At 53.1% G+C, this 17,260-nt stretch overlaps 6 protein-coding genes across 6 annotated transcripts; 2 read left to right on the top strand and 4 right to left on the bottom strand.

The window, feature by feature from the left end:
- Positions 1-160: 160 nt before the first annotated feature.
- On the bottom strand, positions 161-2,927 carry C8A04DRAFT_39067 (endo-1,4-beta-xylanase; the record flags this gene model as incomplete). The annotated part of the gene is made up of 6 exons (XM_062784448.1): positions 161-472; positions 531-880; position 1,372; positions 1,553-1,878; positions 1,969-2,521; positions 2,598-2,927. 6 exons carry the CDS (start codon positions 2,925-2,927, stop codon positions 161-163), a joined length of 1,872 nt encoding a protein of 623 aa, XP_062634825.1.
- A 1,359-nt stretch (positions 2,928-4,286) lies between these two features.
- On the bottom strand, positions 4,287-6,001 carry C8A04DRAFT_30951 (peptidase-like protein; the record flags this gene model as incomplete). The annotated part of the gene is made up of 5 exons (XM_062781583.1): positions 4,287-4,632; positions 4,695-5,286; positions 5,388-5,643; positions 5,674-5,818; positions 5,889-6,001. 5 exons carry the CDS (start codon positions 5,999-6,001, stop codon positions 4,287-4,289), a joined length of 1,452 nt encoding a protein of 483 aa, XP_062634824.1.
- A 3,269-nt stretch (positions 6,002-9,270) lies between these two features.
- Positions 9,271-10,169, top strand: C8A04DRAFT_30950 (uncharacterized protein; the record flags this gene model as incomplete). Its single annotated transcript, XM_062781582.1, has 3 exons — positions 9,271-9,417; positions 9,598-9,849; positions 9,891-10,169. 3 exons carry the CDS (start codon positions 9,271-9,273, stop codon positions 10,167-10,169), a joined length of 678 nt encoding a protein of 225 aa, XP_062634823.1.
- Positions 10,170-10,472: 303 nt separating this feature from the next.
- C8A04DRAFT_30949 (uncharacterized protein) lies at positions 10,473-11,081 on the bottom strand (the record flags this gene model as incomplete). Its single annotated transcript, XM_062781581.1, has 1 exon — positions 10,473-11,081. The coding sequence occupies one exon, from the start codon at positions 11,079-11,081 to the stop codon at positions 10,473-10,475; it is 609 nt and encodes a 202-aa protein (XP_062634822.1).
- Positions 11,082-12,886: 1,805 nt separating this feature from the next.
- C8A04DRAFT_30948 (uncharacterized protein) lies at positions 12,887-14,536 on the bottom strand (the record flags this gene model as incomplete). Its single annotated transcript, XM_062781580.1, has 3 exons — positions 12,887-13,613; positions 13,680-14,091; positions 14,185-14,536. The coding sequence occupies 3 exons, from the start codon at positions 14,534-14,536 to the stop codon at positions 12,887-12,889; spliced, it is 1,491 nt and encodes a 496-aa protein (XP_062634821.1).
- A 618-nt stretch (positions 14,537-15,154) lies between these two features.
- On the top strand, positions 15,155-16,156 carry C8A04DRAFT_39065 (uncharacterized protein; the record flags this gene model as incomplete). Its single annotated transcript, XM_062784447.1, has 1 exon — positions 15,155-16,156. One exon carries the CDS (start codon positions 15,155-15,157, stop codon positions 16,154-16,156), a length of 1,002 nt encoding a protein of 333 aa, XP_062634820.1.
- Positions 16,157-17,260: the final 1,104 nt, after the last annotated feature.

The following is a 17,260-nucleotide window of genomic DNA, read 5'->3' as shown; positions in this document are numbered from 1 at the left end:
TAGATTTTTGGGGGAGCGCCCAATGATAGGATACTGCCGGCAAGACAAGGCCGACTTCCATGGATGTCTCTCCTGCGGCGCAACTTAAAGAACACCATGCCATTTGATACCCCTTAAGAAGATACACGTGACGACTTCTACCACCTACTTCTCAGCCTCCCTACGGGAACTTGCGAAACATATCCATCAATTTATCCATCGGCGCCGCCAGCAGTCCTGCAGCTGTCTCATACGGGGGCTTGTCCGGCGCGGAAGGATGACTACGGGTCGGCACAAAGTGCTTCGTGCGGTCAAAGCTTCGTGCCAACGTCCCCGATGCTGTGGCATCCAAGGCCCTCTCGAGCGCCGGCAAGTCATCCCGTTCTTCTTCCTTGATGTGCTGGGCAAGAGTCTGCCAGAGCGTGTCAATGGTTTCTTCGAATGTCTGATCTGAGGGACTGAGCGACTCAAAGTCGTAGAGCATTTGTTTGACCTGAATCCGGTCGTTAGCATGTCCTGATATCGCAGGTAACAAGAAGGGTCCCACACACCACCTGATGTTCAGCTCGATCCTTGTCCGCCATCTTCACACCATCCGGAATATGCTTCTCGAAAGCAGGATACACCACCATCTCTTCGGCAATGGAGTGCCGAGCCAACTCCCACACGAATTGGTTCTGCCATCGGACCTTGTCATCGTCACGTTGCGCCGTTTTGATATTGTGGTAATACTCTTGAAGCTCGCGGTGGTCGTGCTTGATACGGTCGGACACACGAGCTGGTGCGCTAGCACTGGTGGCAAAGGGCGGAGTGCCGGTGCTCCGATGGGTGTCGGTAGATTGTAGGCGAATGTACGAGGTAAAAAGGGGGCGGTTGATATTTGTAGTGAGGGTCCGTCGGACTGGTGGGGTTAACATTGTGATGGTGCGTAAGGCTTGACGAGACATGATTTTAATTGTGTTTGGCTTGAGACAACTGCTAAGATGGATTGATTGGGACTCTAGCACAATTGTGGGAAATTATTCAACTGTTTGAACGCAGAGGCAGTCGCCATTTTGTACCACCGATCCTTCTATTTCATTGTATTATTTTATGTTAGTCGCCTCGTCCAGTTTGCTGTGTGTTAACATCACTTATGACACCAACCGCTGATGTCAGAGGATCATCGTTTTGCAATTGGAGCATTTTAACTGGCCCCCCGTAGCATTTCTTCCGGCGTTCCCAACCGTTGCCCCGTTTGTCGAATGGATGTTTGGATGGACCCTTAAATGTGGTTGGTGATGTCATGATCATTGTGCAGACACAGCCCTGGGTTCTCTAACCAGGACAAACGGTCCTTCTTGAGAGCCACATTGGAAATTATTGAGAAAATTTATAATTCTCACGGCTTACGCTTTACTTTAATCACCTAAATGGATCTGGCCAAATCAAACTCCAATATCACCCCCCTTACTTCATCCCCGAGGTAACTGCTAAAGCCTATCTATCTACACAAAACAACCACCTTAATCGCTTATAGGCACTGCGAGTACCAATCATTCTGCTTCTGGCACGTCCACGGGCTCTGGCACACGGTCGGGCCGCCCCAGCCAATACCGCCACACTGGCCCCAGCGGGCCTGCTGGCTCCCACCGGTGGGCGTCGCCGAAGCCGAGGTGGTCTTGCTAGTGATGGTCGTGCTAGTGGTGGTCGTGCTGGAGACGGGCGGCTTGCTGGTGGTGACAGTAGTCAGAGTGGTGGACGACGAGGCCGGAGGGGAGCCGGTCGCAGCGGCGGCAAGGACGGAGGAGACGGAGGTCCATGCAGGCTTCTTGTTGTAGTTCTCGTCCCAGAGGAGGGCGGCACCGGAGCCGGGGAAGGTGCCCGGGACCCAGGAGACCTTGTCGGTGAAACCCCAGACTAGAAGAAAGAGAGAGAGAGTGGAGTCAGCCACCAGATCACAATGGATGCTAGGTAAAAGGGAGGGTTAGGGTTAAGAAGGAAACCTACTGGTGACACCAATGCAACCATCGACATCAAGGCAAGAGCCGACAACGTTGGCATAGTCGTTACCCTGGGCAGCAAGAGCGGAGGACGACGCGGGCAAGCTCGAGTGGCGGATATCAAGCTCGGTGTAGGCGACCTCCAGGCCGAGAGCGGTAAACCGCCGAAGAGTGGTGGCCAGGGCGGACCGGCTCGGGGTGCTGCCGACGATGAGATGGCCCTGGAAACCGACACCGTCGATAGGGGCACCAGCAGCCTGGATGGTCTTGACAATGGTCACGGCGCGGTCGGTCTTGGCAGCGTTGTACTCCAGGTTGTAGTCGTTGTAGTACAGCTTGGCGTTGGGGTCGGCGCTCTTGGCCAGGTTGAAGGCAATGGCAAAGTAGTCGGTGCCAAAGGTGTTGTAGAAGACGCTGGGACGCCAGCCGCCGTCGTCCGAGGCCGCCTCGTTGACCACGTCCCAGGCGTAGCACTGGCCCTTGTAGTGGCCCATGACGTTGCTAATGTGGGTGGACATGACCGACGTGAGCGAGTCCCTGTTCCATGACCCGCCGGAGACCTAGCCGTACAAGAAAGATTAGCGCGCTGTTGATTCTTGTTGTTCGTGTTGAAGGCCATAGCCTGGAATGACTTACCCAGCCGGGAAGCTGGCTGTACCAGATCAAGGTGTGGCAACGCAGACCCTGGCCGTTCTTCTTGGCCTGGTTGGCGGTGATATCACCGGAGTTGAAGTTGAAGGAACCGCGGTTGGGCTCAGTGCTGTCCCATTTCATGCCGTTCTCCGGCACAAGCTGACCAAAGTTGCTCTTGCTGTTGAGGATAGAGGCATAAGTGCCGTCGCTGTTGATAGTGCCTTCACTGAGAGCCGTGCCGAAGTACTTGAGACCTGCGCTCACGGCGAGGTCGTTGAGCTGGGCCGAGGCCACGGGCGCGAGTAGCGCCGCGAGGAGCGCGTTGGTATGCATCTTGGACGACCGGGTGAGAAGGGAGTGAGCAGTATCGGTTGTGGTGAAAGAGCTACGGCGCTGAAGGGCATCCTATCGCCGGGCATGCCGTGACGTTTTTATCTGAGAGCGAACAACGCTTCGGAGGACTCGGGTATCCCCGGCGACGACTGCCTTAGCCGACCGCCAGGTATCGTTCGGACCTTGGTAAAGGGGCAGCCGGCGCGTCGTCCCACGGGGTAACATCGCCCAGAAACGCCATCGTTCTTTAGGCGCGCGAAGCCGATGCCAGGGACTTCAACTTTGTGCTTCGAACGTCGGCGCGTACGGTCTGGAACCGTCGAAGCCAGCCGAAGCTGCCCACGCCCTAGAAGGACCTGGGGTTGGACATGTCATCGCGTCGCCGACTCTGTGGTGTGGAGAAAGTTCCTCTCGGGACGACCCTCGAGGCTCAGCTGGGCGGCCGGTCGACCCGATTCTGCTTCGGAGCATGCTCCGAGGATGCGGAAACAGGAAAGCCAAGGCGATAACCGCAGTTCACGAACCCGGAACTTGGCGCTCTTTCAAGCCGTTATGCCCCACTCGAACCCCTATTGCTGGCGAGCGTCCCAGATGTTCCAGGGGATATTGAAGGGATCGTGCAGGGGTTTTCAGGGTTGCTAATGCCCAGGATCCGCCGAGCCCAAGCTTCCACGCGGCATTTAGCCTGAAGTTGGCGGACTGCACCCCTGCTACCCTCTCTTGGATTCCGGAGCCGCGTTCCTTGAGGGCCGTCGACGAAAGCAGCAAACATTTGTCGGATAATGAGGGTGTCGCGACATGATAGTGCAGTGTGTTCCTGATGGGTGACAACGATTGGTTGGTTGGGAAGTTGGTTCTTTGTTTGATTCCTTGTGAACATTCGGTAGTTTCGAACGACCGGTTTACCCGGTTTTCCTCAGGACTCGGCCACCATCGTTGTGTCGATCAAAGAAACAACACAAGATTCGATCACATTCCGATGTCACCCCTTGGGTAGATCCCCCAAGCAAACCCGGGTTCCGGGCCCTCAGGCGGAGATCAGACACACTAGACAAGGGGGGTTCGGGGGGGTTCTGCCCGTAGCTTGTTAAAAATAGATCGAGACGTCTTGCACTCCCATCCAGCGTATCTGCCCTTGGAGCATGTGATAGCGCTATAATTATCCTGCTAATTATCCGGGAATACTATGTATGTCGCGACGGAGGTGATGTGTGACTTTGACTTGCCATAGCCGATGACCACCATATCCAACCAACTCTTAATTTCTACAACTGCGTTCTGTCAATGTCGTCCTCCCGCATTTTACTCCATTCTTTGTCTTGTCATACAGTCATAGCCACCAACGTTCAGGTCAACCATTCACACACGGACCTTCTCCCCCTTGTGCGCACAAGTATGGCCCTGGCTTGCCTTCGCAGCCAACGCCGACCACCGACGGAAGTTCTTGGCCACACCACGGCGAGTGCGGAGGTTCTCGCTCGTCTGAGAGCGCGGCGGTACACCCTCCAACGACAAGGCCAGGGTAGCAAGCGCGCGAGCGGCGGATTTGGCGTTCACCGTCAGGGCGTCCCAGTCGATGTTGTCCAGCGTGTCGCAGGCTTGATGGTAACACGGGTCGTACGGAGCACCAGCGCCGGTATGTATGGCCGCCGTCGGAATACCAAGCTCAACGAAGCCAACGTGGTCTGAGCCGCCACCGAGGCCCCTAGATCCATCATCGTTAGCACATGATCCACAACAGGGAAGAAAAAGGTGAGGGACACATACTCGTTGGTGATGTTCTTCCCCTGAGCCACAAGGTAGTCTCCCAGGAGCTGCGTGCCAATGCCAGCATTGTCACTGCCCTCAACACTAAAGACCGGGAAAGGGGAACCCGTCATATCGTAGTTGAAGTAGTACTTGATCTTGTTGATGTCCTCCTCAGGTAGATGCGACGTGTAGTAAAGGGAGCCAACAAGGCCGCTCTCTTCCGCTCCCCACCAGGCAAACCTGATTTTGTTCGGGAAGTGATCGTATTGCCGGACGGCAGTCAGAATCTCGAGAAGCGTTGCGGTACCACTGCCGTCGTCGTTGACCCCCGGGCCCGCTTGCACACTATCAAGATGGGCACCAACCATCACAATGTTGTTGGGATCGCCTTGTTTGGTCTCGGCAATGATGTTCCAGGTCTCACGGGTTTCGGAGATGGCGTCCACCAGCAGGGACACGACAACTTCCTCGCCTGCGTTTACACGCTGTTTCCAGGCTTCTCCGACCTCCAGGGGAATGATACCGATGGGGACTGTATGGCCGATACTGTCCGCGCCTAGTGTCGGAACCACAATGTTGTTTCCACCGTCTGTGTCCCACAAGATTACGCCTAGCCAAGAAAGAACCCTAATATCAGTACCTTCACAATCTTACAATGTTCTCATGCTGTTCCCGTAATCAGGTAATTGGAGATGGAGAATATAGACTCACCTAACGCTCCCCGCTCCTTCGCCAGCGTCGACTTGTCCGCCACCGCACAAACACCCCTCTTAATCAGCGCCAACTTCCCCTTCACATCAATACCCTCCCACTGATCGGCAAAGCACGCCGATCCGCGCTCATCGTCCACCGGCGTGTCGACCAACGCAGCCGTGACCCCGTCAGGCGTCGGGGTCGGCGGGTTATACTGCGGGCTCACGACGAACACATCCTCACCCCCGGGACCCGTCACCTTGATCTCGAGCGTCTTGTCGTAAGTGTGGTTGAACGGCTAAACGGTGGTATCGAAGTGGTCGCCGAAACGCGTCTGCGCCCGCTCGAGGATGAAGTCGACTGAGGCCTTGAAGCCGGGCTCGCCGAACGCGCGGTTGCCGCCGTTGTTGGAGGCGATGTGGTTGAGATTCCACAGGACGTTTTGCAGTCTGGGGAAGTTGTTAGTCGCGGAGACGGTGGGGGATTGATTGATTGAAGCTTAAGACATCTTCTGCTTACTCTTCGGTCCGGATGTCGGCCTCGAGCTTATCCGGGGTCAATGGGTTGTTGTTTGCAATCGCGTGAGAAGCAAACAGCAGCGTTGCCGCCGTTGTTGAGCGGTGAACCTTCATTCTCGAGGCTTGTCAGAGCGGAACCTTCCCAAAGGCCGGACCAAAGGGTTAATTGAATCTGCGTACAAATTAATGGCCAGTGAAACTGTCGCCAGTCGCCCCAACCTTTTTGAGGGGAACCATGCGATCTTATTTCCCCTCCTCAATCGCTCATCGTTGGTCTAGACTATTCCGTTGTGCTGAAGATAGAAGGTGGTGATGCAGCCCGCAATGTCGTCAGACCCCATGCTTTCTTTTCATCAAGCTCTCAGGCTGTTCTTGACACCAACCAGCCTGCAAGCAGCAAGCCGACAATTGGCGGCTCGAGCTCCCCGCCATTTATCATAAAGTGCCAAGCTCTTTGTCGTGCAGCACCCCGAAGCGGAAGGTGAAGAGTAAATCACGACATCCCTCGCCACGGACCTTCCGGGTTAGCAGGCTGGGCGTGAGAGCTAGAGGCTGGGCATTCTCTCAACCACAGTTGAGGCTCGGGGCCTGGAATGGCTCCAGATTAAATGTAGAAAAACACTAACTTCCCTTTCCCTACTAAATTCGTGCCTGTGTACTGTCGTTTGCTCAAGGATTAAATAAATGTGGTCTGAATACAAGTCAACACAACCTAGTATCTTCTCTTTCGTTTTTCCAGACGCCGACAGTGTCAACGAAATGCCGAAGGCGACCCACTTTTAGCCCGGCCCCACTCCCGGCGAACCCCACCTTGCTCCCCGAAGCTCCGGCGTCTGCCACAAACTCGGTCCTCACCAAAGCTGCCCCACTGCTCAACAAGGAAAAAGCAGTAATTAGTCCGGATCGCAAATTTTGCGGGGGACTTGTAAACCCGACTGCCAACAGGTAAACATTGAACACATTTACCTGCAGTAATCATGTTTTTCTCGCTCCAGCTAATTAAAGTACTGGATATATAATTACATCAAGTTCTGGTACATACCATTAATTGGGTACCCTAAGTTTTGCGATATGTTCGCTGCAATTTACTATACTAAAAAAAAAAAAACAAGTCTAAGTGTTGATTAAACCTTCACAATTGCCTGTTCCTCGACTGATCAGGCCGATGCCACGACTAAGGCTGTACTGAGTTTTGTCATTTTGTAGCCATGTCAATAATGGTAACAACAAAGTTGTGCAAACACGAGCGCACTCTATTGACATCGTGAACTAAAATGAAGTTCTTCAAAGAACAAGCTAGAGCTCTCAACGGTCGTTGTGTGGTGTGAAAAGCCTAACGTCGTCCAGTGGTGTTCCATACTTCTTCACATGACACCGAATTAATGCTTATTTTTCAAATATACCCTTTATACCTGCTCTCAATATCGCTTCTTTTCCGACCCGCCCTTTTTCCTTCACAAAGTTCACACTCACGTCTCGGCGAAGTACTCTTGAGCTCCACGACGTCTCGGAACACAAACTTACCCCCTTACTATAAATGCCTTTCCCTTTCCCTTTCCCTCTAACCTGCTTTCTCCTTTGAAGGTGCGACATCAGCATGGCCCTTACTTCTTCACGACATAGTTAACCAGCCACGGGAACCACCTATATCGGACTTCATGGGGCTCGCGGCACATGCTCACTCATCCATGATGATCCTTCTCTCAGCACTCTACATAACTTCTTTTGCCTCCAAGGTGTACCTCTTTCTTCGCGACACGACACCGAAGTCTCTTTGCAGCGACATACATTACTTCCGTTGCCATATGACACCAAACTCGGGCACGATTTCTCGCGACACACGATCGGCGAGAAGCACAAATGCCCCCCCTCTCCCCGCCCCCTTCACCCACTCACAGCTTTTCTTAACTCCAAAATACTTGGGTCACCTCTACCCCCTGACTCGCCCTCCGGTGACAGACCCATATAGCGGTAATATATGTCCCTTCACTCTTGACTTTGTGTTTCTTCCCTCACCGTACGACACCAAGTTCTTGTTCACCTCCTTCACCACACTTCTGTGACATATATTATTTCGTGTTTCATCACAGCCGGCCCCACGCTCCGGCAACACGCCCTTAACACACTGTACTCTATATCTGCCTTCATTCTCTAACCTCCGTTTCCTCGTTCCCAGCTCTCGGCAACACACACTTCTTCTTTCACGACTCAGAACACATGACACGAAAGCCCGTCACACTTTCCGGCGACACGAGTATTGAACGGTATATGAATACCTGCCTGTATCCTCCAAGCTCAGTTTCTTCCTTCGCCGCATGACACCAAATTGGCCTCCACCTATCTCACATCTCGGCGACACACATTTCCTCTTTCACTCGCGACACCAAGCTCGCTTTCCCCTGCCTCACCTCTCGACGACCACACTCCTTTCACCACAAGGACCAAACCTGCCCACAATCTACAGCGACAGACCCATCCCGTGGAACGGTAAATATCTGCCTTTATTTTCCAACCTCTGTGTTTCCTTCACCCTACGACACCAAGCTCACATTTACCTGCCTCGCCTCGCAGCGACGCACATTCCTTTTCTCGCCGTAAGAACCAAACCCAGCCTCACTTTCCGGCTACACACCCATTATACGGGACCATCAATATCTGCCTCAATTCTCCAACATCAGTTTCTTCCTTCACCCTACGACACTAACTTCCCCTTCACCTCCTGCCTCAACTCTCGACCACCCACACTGCCTCCTTCACCCGCAACACCGAGCTCGCCGCCGCCTGCCTCACCTCTCGGCGATCACACCCCTTCCTTCACCACAAGACCGCCCCCCCCCCCACGATCCGGCGACACCTCGATTACCCGGGTCTTCAAATATCTGCTCTCATTCTCCAAGCTCCGGTTCTCTAGTCACCACAAGAACCAAACCCGGCTTCACAATCGGGCAACACCCCCCAGTGCCCGAGTTTAAAATATCTACTCTGATTCTCCAACCTTCGTTTTTTCTTTCACCGCGCAACACCAACCCAACCTAGATCCAAGTGCAACCCAGACCCAAAACACTTTTCCCAGTCCAATCGTTCCAAACAACCAGGCGTTTCATCAAGCTTCCAACTCAAGTAAGTGAACTTCCTCGTGGCGATATCTTAGTTCCCTTCGGCTCCGTTTTACAACCCTCCTCGGGAACGTTATCTCCGTCGAGTCAAACGCGTTGGAAATCGGTTAAATAAATCGGCCGGTTTCAACAACCACCATCATCACCCCAACCCCACGAGTAGCGGAGACTACACCGCCATGTTACCTCCGTCGGTCTCATGTTACATTATTTTATTTCTTATGGCTAACTTTTCTCTCGAAATTTTCAAGAACATATTCATCAAGAATGCCTTCCGACGCCTCGATCCAGCCTGTAGTCAGCGTGGCTTCCTGGGAGGACCAGCCGATTGACAGCGGCCCGATGTCTATCCTGACACCCGGCGAACAGGCAATCCTGTTCCAATCCCTGCTGACCGTCCCCGACTTCCCCCAGGTTAGTTTACGGACATGTTAAATTCTCTCTGTGTCCGCAATTCGATCTCTGCAACCTCGTGCCTCGTTGCATTTTCAGCGGGTCGATGGGGGGCCAGTATAATTTTGGCATTTTAATGAAGCAGAGAACTCACATCGCATTGATGACTTCCAAACCAACCAGCTAACACATTTTTTGCAGGTCCTTGAGCTTGACCATGCCAAGATCGGCCAGCGCATGAAGCTCAGCCCTCGGACAATCGCCAACGGTTTGAGCATTATTAAGGGTAAATTTGCCAAATTTGACATAAGGTTCCGCAGGGAGAACAAGATACCAAACATCGAGGAGGAAGGTGCCTTGGAGGGGGCCTCGGGGGCCACCGTTGCTGCTGCTACCGAAGCAGCTGGCGAAGACGACGGCAACACCGACGAGAACGCGAACCCGAAGAAACGGGTCCGCTACGCGCCGCCGGCAGCTCCCCGTAAGAGTGCCAGATTTATCAGAAGCCCGTCGCCCTGTCCGCCCCCGTCACGTTGGTCGCCCCCGCTGAGCCGGTGGATCCCGCTGCGTCGGTTGTTCTCGCTCCGTCAGTTGCGTCCATTGCCCCCGAGCCCGATGTTCACGCAACGTCCCCGGGAGCAGGCGATGTCTACCCGGTGTCCTTGAACATTGCCCAGCTCCAAAGTATTATCGACACGGTGACCGGCAATGTCCTAACCAAGTCCTCGATTGAAGAATCGTCAGACTCTTCGCCCCAATATGCGCCGACATAATCTCCCTGTGTCTCGAATAATGGGCCCACAGGATCACCGGTCGGGACAATGTTGTCAATGGCATCATCAAAGTTCGCAACTTTTCTCCTGCCAAGCTCCAGCCCGCAAATCGAGAACCTGGCCCACCCCGCTGGCGAGTCATCCTCGTCCTTTGGAGGGTAATATATTATGAGCCGCCCGTCTGAATCAGTGCCGAAGTCCACTAGGGTATGAATCGGCATCTGGTCCCGCAACCAAGTGAGGAGTCCTTTCCATCTGCCGCCACCTGAGGAGCGAAGCTTTATCTCGCAGAGCTGAATTTAGTCAAGCGTCTTTTTTGTGCCCAAGGAACAGCGCAGTTAGCTCCGCTTCCGTGAATTGAATGTACTTGAGGCACAGGATGCGGAGGCTGGGCAGGCGCAGGCGTAGGCGTTGCGAGATTGCCGTGGCGCATTGGCCTTCGCGGTTGGGGCCCAGCTTAAGCCCCAGAACGAGACGTTGAATCCCCGAGAATAAGTCGATAAATCCCAACACATGGTCGACGTCTGGGATGCCGACCTTCCTCTTGCGAGGAACGCAACAAGACAGCTCCAAGCTTTCCAGAAGGATCGGAGTGACCGATGGAGGGGAAATTAGAATGCTCAAGTCTAGAGTTCCACCTGTAATCAAGCCGTTCAAGTGTGGGGTAATCTGTAGTTCGTCCCAAGGTCGTTGAGTCGCAGCCATGGCGGAAACAACGGCACGAAGGGCCTGTCGGACGAACCGGATGCTCTCGGCGCGGGCAATGATGTTGCTGAGTTGAGGGTATTCGGACTCTTGTATTAGGGCAGTTTCGCTCCACGCTCTGATCTCATATCCAAACTTGATCTTCTTCAGGTTGCGAAATGCGGCTAGCGCTTGAATCAGCTGGGCGGTGTTGTGCCCAGATGACATCGCGGCGTTTTGGTCGCTCGGATGGTCGATGCAGATTGTCAGTTCCTTTACCGCACTCGCGAAGTCAGGATCCCATGGAAATCTTGACAAGAGTGTTGAGTATGTTCTGCGTCGGCAAAACAGATAGGCTATTGAATGCTTTCTGGGCAAACTTTCGGCGTATGATGACGTTAAGGCCTTTCGACACTGACCGGAGATAGCGTAGGTCCTCCAAGCCAAATCCCGAGATGATGACAAGCCAAATGTCTAGGGGGAATTTGTCAAGTATTGACATGTTGGAGGTTAGGATAGAAGATCGGGAAGGATTTCGGCAAGTCCGCGTTGTAAGCGAGTGTAGGTGGGAAGTTGATCGAAGCTAGCGTTGGAAAAAAGAGTTGAAGGGGGCAAAGGGTGGGCCGAAATTAGCAGTGCTTTATATACATTTTCGGGGCAACTGAAAATTTTCATTAATCCGACAAAATTTTGCAGGTTCACCTGGTGTGTTCAGGCTCCTTCTGGCTGCACAATCCTATCTATATCTGACAGGCACAATGCAGCCGCGTTGACATGTTGATAATTACCCCGTCACTTCCTCTTGCCTTGGGCTGCCTCGCATACAGGTCAGGTACATTCATGCATAGTCAGGTATATACATGCAGTTGACAATACCGAAAGCTCTCTTGTTTTTTGAGACGGGAATCAGACTTTAATATCTTCATCAAACCGAGTTGCAGCTAAGCTTCCGAACGTAGATCGCCGCGAATCCCACGTATCCGCGCCTCCAAGGTCGGGGCATTCTATGCCAGAGCCTTGCTACATAATTACCAGGCTGCCCCCCAATCAATGATACAAAATTCCTCGACGGTTTTCAGGTTCATCCAAGATGTTCGTCGGGCCCAGATTGCGGTAATAAAGCACAAGCTCAGAGAGATCCGTCCCGATTTTCCTACAAGTTCGCGCCACACCCTCTTTGTCGCTTTTTGAGTACAGCATCGTAGGTTAGCCCTAGTTACTACCAGAAACGGTTCTTCTTTCTGAGATTCTCATTACTTGTTATAATCCCGTAATTCGACTGACACAATATTTCTGCAAGGCTGTCCGCATTCTGGGCCAAGCCTCAGCCGGCATCAGTCCCAGTACAACCAAAATCATGAAGTAATACAGGTTGTCCCTTAGCCGTAACAAAGAACCGTGGGGTATCATAAATTCGAGAGGAAGTTTATCATACCACCGTTATTGTGACATACCCGCAGGTAATTAACTTTAGGGTTGGATTTCGTGTGAACCGCGATGAATACATCTCTAGCGCGGTAGACAGCTGGGGGAGACAAGGTTTACCACGTACATGCGGGGATGGGTCACCTGTGATGCGTTAAAGAGGGCCATTGGGATAACGTTGGACGTAACTCAATATTCGTATTGCGGGGACTCAAAAAATAGAGTCCCTAGATATAAAAGCTCTTCCGAGAATACAACTGGGCATTCGTGGTTTCTTAGGACGTCGGTCGTGACAATGTAACCGGTGCGTGCCCATTGGCCACCGCATGTTGGACTCAATCTCTGGCACCAACCACTGTAACGAAAGCACAAAAGGAAACCCGATATCTGGGAAAGAGGAGGTAATTATGTGGATGGAGAAGGGAAAAAGCTGTGTGACATGAAGTAAACCGTTTCAGATGTACGAGATAAAGATAAAAATGCCTAGCTAATGAACATGAACTGTTGTTATTACTTAAGTACCTATATTAAACACCACATTGGCAAATGTCCCTCATAGAGACCGCCAATGGCCTTCCCTGCCCTATTGATTCCAAACTCTTCATCTTTCATACCATTAGACTGGATATCAACGCCTTTCCTGGTACGTCGAATACACTGTCAATCCATAAGAAGGACTCCAAAACTCCATGTACCTCGAACCACGTCCGTAGCCCTAATGCCGAGAGCAACTCTCGCATCAAACCCACAATCCATCCCTCATCTAGTCCTTCGAATATGGATACTGCGGACACGGCCACAACCCATAGAACTAACTTGCGTACCTCTGCGGGGGCCCCGTGTTCCCAAGCCAGGTGAATACTGACTTCAGCATGCCACGTCGCCAACACAGTTCTCAGCCCATCCACCAAGTGTGTCATTTTCTTCCCTATGCCCGGCATTTTTACAAGCAGCGTCTTTGCATAAGCCATCATCCCTAACCTCAGTAGCTCATGTAGCGACACCCGTGAGCTCGGGTGTCCACCTTTCACTTCGTTCTCGAGCCCCAACTGGATCAACCGCTGTGGCAAAGACTGAGCGAGCTGGTTGGCCGTATCTGCTGAAATGCCACCCCCGCAAGAGGTTACACCGTTGATGGCCTTGGTCAGCGCGCGCAAATCGGCCCAGACGTTGAGAAGCCGCGGATCCGGGCGACCGTAGCGCTGCATAACGGCTTGGAGTTCGGGAAACTGGCTTGCCGAGCGGCCCTCGGCGAACTGAGGGGACCAAGAGATGTCACTAGCTCGTAGAAATCGGAGAGGTTGGCCAAACGCCATGGCTAGGCCAATGTCCAGGCTTTCAGCCGAGCGTAGTTAGTCGTGTGGAGGCATGAAGGGGTAGGGGAAGTGCGGTTCCGCTTACGATTTCGCCTTGTACACGATCATGCTATTCTCTCCTAGAGACGATAGCCCCCCACGAAGGTCGACAATTTTCTTCAGCCCGTCCATGTGTTTCGCAGCGGTCTCATGGTCCCCAATAAGAACGGCGGCCATCGCCAACGATGCCACAATGGCTGTCGTTGACAGCTCCACAGCCTGTTGCTGGTCATCAAGCCGTATTTGTAAGTGACGCAGCGCCTTGGCAAGGTGGCGTCGAGCGACGGGGCCATAGGCGTGGCTGACGGTCAGATCATGGAACGCCTGGGTAGCGAAAAGGGTGGAGTGAAGGAGGCCGGGGTGTTGGGCGATGTTGGTGAAACAGAACAGTTCGTCGGTAGGTCCTCGGCCAGTCAGGGCCCCGAGGCCGTACAGAGTCGGTTTAACGGCGGTGAATGCTAAGGGTACATATATGTATTAGCTTCTGTAGACCAATACCAATCGTAGGGATTTGTGGTGGAGAGGATGTCGCCAGGTGGCACCCTACATACCCGTCTGCATGAGCCCATACCCCTGGTGTTGTATTTCACTATCCAGGCCCAGAAACGAGAGTTCAGACATGATTTTTCGAGGTGTGACAGGAGACCAAACTTCGACTTGTCCCCGGACTATTCTTTCTTTCCGGATATCTCGCTTGTCCGTCCTTGCAGAAGCCAGTTCCGGCTTGTCGCTGGTGTCACTTGAGGCGTCGGATTTCGGCGAATTCTTCTTAGGCCGAAACTTGCCCACATTCTTGCCGCGCATCACATGGCTCCGGATGTACCGACGCGTGCTAGCATCGGGCTTATCCAGTGATGTTGTGATTATGAAGGGGTCATCGGCACGTTTGACAGCGGGCGCCATGGAACGGACTCAACGACGGCTGGTTGGATGTCCGAAAATGCGGGTTATCGTTTCCGAAACTAGTTCTCAATCGCCATGAGAAATGTCGGAATTTCGGCAGGAGACAAACGGACAAGGCGATGAAAATGTCTCCGAGACTCGGAAAAGCCTTACAACTCCACAGGATTGCTTTCCCAAAAAAGTTGCAGATTATGCAGTTGAAGGTTAATTCTCGGGAGCGAGGTCAGATTTAAATGTTGGGGGCGGCTTCGCCTTCGACAAGGGAGCCTGGAACGCGTGTTTGAGATGCCAAGAGTTGATCGCCCCCACAAGATTGTTTGCCGTTTTAGGAAAGCGACAAGGGCTTGACTTACACCAACTTGCGCGGCCGGTTCAAGACTGGGAGTCGAGATTCGAAAGTATTCGCAGATATGTGCGAGCTGACATATCGTGAAAACAATCCGCGAAGGTGGAACTCAAACTTCGAAATCATGGGCATATAAGTCTTCTCTGGCTTCCGGGCATATTTCTCTCCCCCTTCTCCGAACTTCCTCAGGCCAACTCTCGTGACAACACCGCCCCGGCAACCCGACAAACGAAAACCACTATAATACCCCATTACCAGCGCGGCCGACCACCATGTTTTGGGCCAAATCAGTCTCATTCGATGCCGCGAAGGACATTCCGTCCCTCGAGGGCAAAGTGATCCTCGTGTCGGGTGCAAGCTCCGGGCTGGGCAAGCAAGCCGTCTTGGAATATGCGCAACACAATCCTCGCCTGATATACCTTGGAGCGCGTAGTGCCGACAAAGCCAATGCAGCGGCGAAGGAGATCAAAGAGAAATACCCCAAAGCCGCCATCGAATTCCTCGAACTCGACGTGGCCTCCTTCGCATCCGTCAAAAAGGCCGCTGCAACCGTCCTTAGTACCACAGATCGCCTAGACATTCTCATGCTCAACGCCGGTATCATGGCTCACCCTCCTGGGCTCACAGCAGACGGCTATGAACTTCAGATCGGGACCAACCACATGGGCCACGCACTCCTCACCAAGCTCCTCCTCCCTCTCCTGCTCAAAACTGCGGCCGGGACCACGACCAATGGTTCCCAGGCTAAGCCCTCCGACGTCCGCGTCGTCACTGTTGCTTCCAATGGCCACATCTATGCTACGGCGCCGGGCATCCATTTCCAGACCCTCCGCACCCCAGCAGACGAGATGGGCCCCCTGGGCCGATATTTCCAATCCAAGCTTGCCAACGTCCTCTGGACCCGCCAACTGGCGGCCCTCTACCCGAGCCTTACGGTCGTGTCGATGCACCCAGGCACGGTGCAGACCAACTTGATGAACAACACTGACGACATGGGCTTCTTTATGCGTGGGCTGACGAAAGGGCTGGTGAAGATGAATGCGTTCACCCCAGTGGAAAAAGGCGTGAGGAGCCAGCTTTGGGCATCGGTTGCGCCGAGGTCCACCACCAAGGATGGCAAGGCAAAGCCAGATGATTTTGGGAAAGTGGTGAGCGGAGAGTATTATGAGCCGGTCGGTGTGTCGGGCAAGATGAGTGCGCTTGGGAGGGATGATGAGCTTACGAAGAAATTTTGGGAATGGACAGAAAAGGAATTGGCGGGACATGTAGCCTAACATGGCGTTGCATCTGAGAACACAGACAATTCTGCTTGTGGGATTTTGGGGTAATTCTAGTAGGAATGAGATTTTAATAGTTAATTCATCATCCTTCAAGTTTCGAACTAAGTCGGTTCTTCTTCAGTCAACCTCCTGGAAAGGTTAATAGAAACAAACACCATTCTGAGGGTCCCCAGTTGCAAAAAAGCACCCCACGCCCAAATCCGATCCCTGGGGAGGGCAGCAGTCCATCATGAATGTCTGGAGGGTGCAGTGGCCACCCGCAGGCGAACAGGTGGGTGTAGCAGAAGGCTGGATGGAAGACTCCGTACAGCTGGGGTCAACTGGTAGCTCCGTGGACGACCCGGTGGGGGTCAGGGAAGAGATCGACTCGGTCGGGATGGAGCTAGGCTCATTCGACACCGCTCCCGTGGAAGCTAGTCCGGTTGAAGTTCCCGTCAACAAGATGCCGTCACTTGATACGGCCTCTATGGAAGATGTCGGACTGGCTGTCGAAACAGTCTTCAAATTATTCGTGTTAACAATTTCCACCAGCGACACCATCATTTGCATAGCATGCATCGACTTACGACTGGTTGAGCTATACCAGAACAAGCTGAGCTCACGCGACTCGCTTCGAGACACTGGCTTTGTACCGGGCCAAAGTCGGTTTTTACGGTGCGGGGAGCGGCCAAAAACCAGTTGCAGAACTCAGGAGCGTCGATGACAGCGCGAAGGCAATTGTCGCGGCAGCTCTTGCGCCTGACCGGAGGCTGCTTCCCATGTGGTGTCTCGGGTGCATCCCGGAAGTGCATAACCCGAAATGATCCGTCGGGATTGTGCTCAATTCTGACTGATCCGGATGTAGCAAGGGTCACAGCCAAAATCCCAGCGACCAGGGCGGCCTTCATGATTGGCAAAAATTGCGGCGACAGCAAGTGGGCGAGTGGTTAAATGAAGCGGGGGAAGGAGGACGAGAATTCGGGCATGTTGGTGTTTAGAAAGAAACAAGCGACAGGAAAGGTTCATTTACATCTACGGTTTGCAGTCGAACTAATTTTTTAGCAGAGGGAAAGGAAAGCGCTAGCGAAATGATCAAGTTTGGAAAATGGAAAGATCTAG

Source organism: Dichotomopilus funicola (assembly GCF_033296635.1).
Source record: "Dichotomopilus funicola strain CBS 141.50 unplaced genomic scaffold C8A04scaffold_58, whole genome shotgun sequence".
NCBI classification, from domain to species: Eukaryota; Fungi; Ascomycota; class Sordariomycetes; order Sordariales; family Chaetomiaceae; genus Dichotomopilus; species Dichotomopilus funicola.
The sequence above is the reverse complement of the archived record's forward strand: the minus strand, read 5'-3'. Positions and strand labels throughout refer to the sequence as shown.